The sequence below is a fragment of the Miniopterus schreibersii genome, assembly GCF_964146895.1.
Source record: "Miniopterus schreibersii genome assembly, chromosome: X".
Classification (NCBI taxonomy): Eukaryota; Metazoa; Chordata; class Mammalia; order Chiroptera; family Miniopteridae; genus Miniopterus; species Miniopterus schreibersii.
In genome coordinates this window covers 64642928-64650299 of record NC_138104.1, presented here as the reverse complement: position 1 = coordinate 64650299, position 7372 = coordinate 64642928, and the positions used below count along the sequence as shown (strand labels likewise).

The window sequence follows — 7372 nt, the reverse complement described above, 5'->3', positions numbered from 1 at the left end:
GTGAAATTCTCCGCCATGAACCTGAGGGGCCTCTTCCAGGACTTCAACCCGAGGTGAGGCGCTGCAGGCGGGGCTCTAGGGAGGCGCATAGGGCTCTATGCTGCAGTGGATGGCCAGGCACCTGCAGCCCCGGGCGCCTGCCTGAGCTTCCCTGCGGGTGTGAGAGACTGGGAAAACTGTTGGTCTAGGTACAGGCCCGCTTCCTCCTCCCGCGCCTGGTGCCTTCAGTCCTTCTGGCCCACGGCACAGTCTAGAGTCACCTGGCCAGGGCCTCCGCCCAGCCCAGAGGGAATTCCGTTCTTCTCATCATGTCCTCCCTCGTTGCTGTCCCAACTTCCCCCTCTCCGTTCCAGCTTCTTGCACCCCGCTGCCTGCCCCCCATTCCCCGCGCCAGGGCCATTTCACTTCCCCACACACCCCTACCCCCAGGTCTTCTCAGGTCCTTGAGATTTTCCTTTAGAGGTAAGCCCATTCCTCCCTTGTTTGCTTCTTTGTTGGGCCGATATCTGAAACGTTGAATCCTTGGAGTTACTGTCAGAGTATGGCTATACCTTACGTAATGCCTTTGGGGGTGAACCTGACAGTTTTCCATCCGCGTTTTCTCATATGTTCACTGTAAGTTTTTTTGCAGGAAGTAGATATTGCTGTCCTGTATCCCAGAGGGGGAATATCAGTGGACAGTGTGGAGAGAACGCTGGCTAAGGAATCAAGCATCTGTCCTTGCACTTGCCCAAATGTTCTGTAACTGTTCCCTCGGCCAAGTTATGAGCCCCCTGAAGCAGAGACTATCTCTTGCTCATCTCACTATCCTCAGCACCTCCCACTGTGTCTCACAAATTAACACTTATGAAATATTAGGGAACTAAACCAGGCCAGCAGACCTGGATTGGAGACCAGGCCATATATAATTAGGTTATTCTCTGTTCATCTGAAAAATAAGGAGTTGGCCTAACTGATCTCTTAAGCCTACTACTCTATGAAGGGTGTATCTATTTTCCTTATTTGCCATACATTCAATAAACCTGTTGTATGCTAGGTTTTATGCCAGGTGCTTCAGATGCTAAGAGGTTCCAGTTTGGGGGTGGAGAAAGGCATGTAAATAGACGGTTTACAACACTGTGCAGTATTGTACTGTGGGAGCCTAGTGGAGCCCACTTCTGGGTCACTTGTAGGGGATGAAAGGAAGATGGGGGTGGGGGAAGAAAGAGAGAGAGTGTTGGGAGGGCAGTCTCCTGAGAGACAGTGACATTTTAAGCTATGAGCCATTGTGACTTCCTAGGTGATTTTGTTCCACTTTGAGCACAACTGAGTTCATATTTGGGTCTGGAGTGCCAATGTTCCAATCAGTGTAGTCATGGTCATGTTGGCCTTGAAGGCACTCTGCAAAGAGGATCTTGTTGAAAGCAGATAATGGAAAACAAACTTCAGTGTCTTCCTCTGCTGCTTGTAGGAGTTAGGGCTGGTTTTCAGGGTAGCCAGATTGGTGCTGGAGTTGGACAGGCCTTATGTGTTTGCATTGTTTGGTGAGGGTGATAAGAAAGATAAGTCAAATCTGAATTGTTTTGCATCCTTGAACCACTCATTTATCTGTCCATTTTATCTGTAGAATGAGTATAATCCCTCAGCAAGATAGAGAGGCCAAATTAATGATTGACTACAAAGTGCTTTACAAATAGAAAGATCTAGGACTATTTTGTAAGGTGATAGATAATTCAGAAGCCACAAAGAACTTCAAGGAGTGATCTAACTGGCTGTCAGGTTGCCAAATCAAAATAGTGCTGCACAGATAACATCTTTAATAATTTTTTCCTATAGCTTCTCCTCCCCCCCAAAAAATTGGTACATGAAAATTACAATGAAATATTATATATCTAAATAGATTTATAGTGATCGTCAACATATTTATCAATACTTTAATTCTACCTGAAAAGTTTAGAAATTTTTATAAAGTGTCATTTTCCTGAATCAGTGGGAGTGATAGGTGTTACCCCACAGTGGTACCTGCTAAGACAGGGAACATTGGCAAGTCTGACTTTTTTTAGCTGGTGGTATGTCATGTCTTGTGGGCATGCCTAGTTTTTGACATTGTTCTTTAGTCTTGTTCCATGAGGAAGATAACCCTCCAGACAGCTGGAAAGCAAACTGAGGGATTTAGAGAAGAGATATCTTGTGCCAGGACCTCAAGTCTTACTGCTGCTGCCTTGCTCCATGCGTCTAATTCAGAGTCAGTTGAACATTTGCTTCCTACCTCAGGATTTTGGCACATGCTCTACTCTTTGCTGGGAATGTTTCCCTCTCCTCTTTTCTCCTATCCTCCTGACCTAATTAACTCCTGTTTGTCCTTGAGATCTCAGGTCATTTGTTACTTGCTAAGGGAAGCTCTTCTGACTTCCCCAACCAGGTCCACTGATTCCTGCTTTTATGATCTGTGTAGCATGCTGTTCTCCTCCATTGTAGCACTTATTTGTACCCTTATATTTGTCTGTATGTTTATTTGATTAATGCCTGTCTTCCCTACTAAATGCTCTCCTACTATACTTTCCTCCTATAATCTCCATGGGGCCAGGGCCAGGACTCTGTTCATTATGGTACCATGCATACCTGGGATAGTACTTGGCTCAAAAAATAGTTGTGGAATTAATGAATGAATTACTCTCCATGGCCTATGAGAGAAATCTAGAGCTGCTTCTTTCAGCCACTGCTTTTCTGGTGGTCTGTGGCCAGGTTCTCTTTCCTCTCATCCTTTTCCATCCTTCAGAATGCAGCCATTCCATTGCAGAGACAGGAAAGGCCGTGACACTAAGGTAGAATGTGGTTGTCTTTGCTTTGTGGATTATGTGTGTCAGAGAAATAGTCACTATCATAGTTTGGTGGGTCCCAATTCATGGGCCATGGCTCCAGATCTCCTTTCCGACCTTTTAATCTTGGTCCATCTCAACCGGTTGCTATATTGCCAACACTCTGAAAAAAGTGTCAACACAACACTCAGTTGCATAAGACTGCCAGTTGACCCTCTCCCTATTTCCATCTGGCATAGAACTGGTTGGTCATGAACTTCTTTTTAATTACACAGGTTAGGACTTGCTGAAACAGATTTACTGGACCCACCAAGTCTTTCCTTGCATGCCCCAGGCTTCCTAACATCTAGGGAGCCCTATTCATTGAATTGGCAAACTATTAGAAGTATACAGAATTGGCAAACTCTGACTCCAAGGTGTTCCTAGGAGGTAGAGATCTGGGCGTAGGTGGCATTAAGCTGGTACCCTGCCCTCCCCATGGAACATTGGGATTTTCTGCTATCTTGGTGGAGTTGCTGGCTCAGGGAAGGACTTTCAGCCCTGGTAGCCAAGCAGTGCTTGAAAGCTGTGAGGACTCTGCTAGGCCTTCTGAGTAGCCTGCAGTGTGCTCCTGACAGAGTGTGGTGTATCCTACAGGTGTGCTGGACTGAGAAAAAGGCTGAGGAACCCTGCCCTAGGGATTCCTTCCAATGGGCATGGAGTACTGAGGAGGTTGGTAGTGTTTAGAAACTTCCATGTGCTACAACTTCTAAAGTTATTCTGGAGTCTAACTTATCTTGTCTCTTATTTGAAGTCAGGAAAAAATGAAATGTGATTGCTGCAATTATTAACAAAAGGCAGCTACCTTGCCTTTAACAGTCTGTAAACTACTTATATTTAAAACATTCATTACTCAAATATCTCCCGAGTTCCTACTGTGTGCCAAGAGATGTGCTATGTGCTCTAAGTACAGAAACAAATGGGATATAGTTCCTCTCCATGTTCAAGCCCAGCTGAAGAAACAGAAATGGAAAGAGAAATTACAGTTCAACACAGGATGAGGTATTCCACAGGCAGGAACCAAATGCTGTGGAAATGCAGGAGGCAGAGCCACTAATTCTGTCTAGAGCAGGCAGGGAAAGTTCCACAGCTTGGTCTTGAAGGATATAATTGTAAGGTTTTGTCAGCCCAGAGAGCAAGGAAAGACACAAAGTATGCAAAGGGAGGGTGTGGTATGTTCAGACAGTGGTGAAAGGTCAGTGTGCTGGGAACACTGCTGGTGACACATGTCATGTAATTTAAAAATACTGTATGTAGTGTTAACAATTACTTAACATATTATTTTAGAAACTACAGCACTGAGTGTATGTTGGTACTGTTAATGAGCTACTTGCCCCCCAAATGTCTGTTTACCTGTCATTCTGCCATCTCAAAGCATCTATAGTAAGAAGTCCCTTGATTATACTGAGGTTATTAATAATAGCTGTGACTTATGGGGCACCTATCACATGCCAGGCACAATGTCAGTACTTTGTGTCTATTATCTCAAATCTTTACAACAGCCCTGCAAGTTAGATATTAGCCTTATTTTGCAGTCTTAGAGAGCTTGTGACTTCCATAAAGTCACACAGGCAGGAAGGGGCCAAGCCAGGATTCTAAAACAAGTAGGTCTCCTTCTGAAGCCTGTGCTCTTTCCTGAATGTCATGCTATCTCTCTAATTTAGTGACAGGCCCCACCCCCACCCCATGACATAGTATGTCCAATATACTAAGGAGCCTTCTATTTATGAGTTGTAAGTGATTAAACAAAGGGAACCTTATTCAGAGTTTACACATCCAAATGTATATTATCCTTCAAAGAAGTTATGTAGGGAAAAGAGAAATATATACAGAGTGGGGCAAAAGTAGATTTACAGTTGTTCATATGGGAAATAATACAATAATTAATATTTTTAGAAACATTTTTAACTTTGATTTCAGAGGCACAAAGTATGCAAAGGCATGGGATTGATAATAAATAATATAAGAATGAATTATTTTTTTACATCCTCACAACTGTAAACTTACTTTTGCCCCACCCTGTATGTATGTGTGTGTGTGTGCATGTGTGTATATATGTGTATGTGTGTATATATATATGTGTATATATATGTATACATATATATATATATATTCCATTGCTCACATTCCTTTTTGCATATCTGAAATTTCCTTTGGAGTCAGATTACAAATCATATAAGGAAATAAGTTTTGTTGTTCTATAATCATATATCATTTTGAACCCAAATAATGCCACCTAGTTTCATCACATATCTTATTCACTAAACTTGATTCTGACTGACTTTTGGCTGTTTCCAAAAATTGAATGCCCTCTTGGTGAAGTTTTGACAGCATTGAAGATATTCAGAAGAACAGACTGCATGCTCTCAAGTGATTCCAGGAGGCAAGCTCTAAAGATGGTTTAAGCAATGAAGTGGAATTAGTGCATTGCCTCCCAGGGGAACTGTTTAAAGGAGACAAGTCTCATTTGAATGCATAATTTCTGGTTTTAAAAACATTTTTCTCATTACTTGGCAATTACACACATATTTTTCTTGGCTGTGAGTTCTTTGAAGGCCAAGATGTTGAGGCATTCAATAAACGTGCTGATAAGTAATGTTGAGTATAAATAGACATGTACCACTGGAGACTTTGTTGCAGGGGAGAGGGAGTGGGTTGGAGGTGTTTTAGATAGTTTCCTAGGACTCCTGGGATTAAGTTTGCCAATATTGAGCTTGGAGTTTCTAATTGCCTTGACTGATTATAGTCCATATCCGTAAAAGGTGAATAGAATTTAAGATGAAAGCCTTGACTTGAACTATGGAGATAACTGATGATTTGTACTGTGTCCCAATAGGGAGAAAAGTCTCTTGGTTATACTAAGACCTAATAGTGAGAAAAATGATTACTAAATGAGATTGTTATAACTGTTCTCTTTTATAATAGTAGTAGCAACGAAACTAGGTAAAATTGATTATTGGCACAGGGCTTTCACTTTCCTTTTCTTAATATATTGATATATGAGCAACCTGATGAGGAGACAGGCTTAGGTCGAGAGTGATCTAACCACGACTGCACAGTTTTGTGCCAGCCTGGGCTCTTTATACTCCTCTTTAAAAATGATTTGTTTTTTCCTGGCCGGGCGTGGCTCAGTGGTTGAGCGTCGACCTAGGATCCAGGCGATCAGGGTTCGATTCCCGGTCAGGGCACATGCCCGGGTTGCGGGCTTGATCAATGACTCTCTCATCATTGATGTTTCTATCTCTCTCTCTCCCTCTCCTTTCCTCTCTCTGAAATCAATAAAGATATATTTTTAAAAAATGATTTGTTTTTATTTGGCTTTTGTGCTTCCTTATATCTATTGGTTAGATGCTCTTAAACATTTTTATCTTAATAAAAAACAGTTAAAATTGCCACTAAAACACATTAAATTTTGTCAATAAGGCTCTGCTTAGTGTGAGAGGTGCAGTCCCTTTAACAGTTTGGGACAGTGTCAGTTGATCATCAGTTGGGGTCGTTGTCTGAAGTGTTAACAGAGGCACCTACGGGGATGTGTCACCGTAGGTAACATGTGTGCATGTGTGCCTGCTTCAATTAAACCAGCAACTTACTTTTTTCTTTTTTTTTTATCCTCACCTGAGGATATTTTTTCCATTGCTTTTCAGAGACAGTGGAAGGGAGAGAGAGAGAAATATCAATGTGAGAGAGACAAATTGATTGGTTGCTTCCTGTGGGGCCGGGGATCCAGCCTGCAACTGAGGTACGTGCCCTTGGCTGGAATCGAACGCAGGACGCTTCAGTCCGAGAGCTGACACTCTAACCACTGAGCCAAAATGGCTAGGGTGCCAGCAGCTTTCAATGGAGAATACCGAATGGTCTAAAAAGAGTCCCGTTGCCTTCTTTATTTATTTATTTTTTTACTTTATCTTTATTGTTGAAAATATTACATATGTCCCTTTGCCCTCTCCACCCCCCACCAACTCCACACCCCAGGCCTTCACCACACTATTGTCTGTGTCCATGGGTTATGCATATATCCATGTAAATTCTTTGGTTAATTTCTCCCCCTCCACCCACTTGCCCTCCTCCATCATGCTGAGATTTGTCAATCTGATCCATGTTTCCATGTCACTGAATCATTTCTGTTCATCAGTTTATTAAGTTCTTTAGATTCCAAACATAAATGAGATCATGTTATGTTTGTCTTTCTCCACCTGGCTTATTTTGCTTAGCATAATATTCTCCAGGTCCATCCATACCGTCCCAAAGGGAATGCGATCCTTTTTCTTTATAGCTGCGTAGTATTCCATGGTGTAAATGTTCCACAGCTTATTTATCCACTCATCTTCTGATGGGCACTTGAGCTGTTTCCAGATCTTAGCTATTGTAAATTGTGCTGCTGTGAACGTAGGGGTGCATATTATTCTTTCTGATTAGTGTTTCAGGATTCTTGGATATATTCCTAGAAGTGGGATCACTGGGTCAAAAGGCAGCTCCATTTTTAATCTTTTGAGGAACCTCTGTACTATTTTCCATAGTGGCTAAACCAGTCTGCA

The 7372-nt window shown here is 42.3% G+C and overlaps 1 protein-coding gene across 1 annotated transcript in view; it reads left to right on the top strand.

Moving 5' to 3' along the window:
- TMEM185A (transmembrane protein 185A) overlaps positions 1 to 7372 on the top strand; it is a 35085-nt gene continuing 27713 nt past the window's right edge. The window contains exon 1 of the mRNA XM_081126117.1: positions 1 to 53. Within this exon, the coding sequence (XP_080982243.1) occupies positions 16 to 53 (38 nt within the window). The 5' untranslated portion in view covers positions 1 to 15. The remainder of the gene's footprint in view (positions 54 to 7372) is intronic.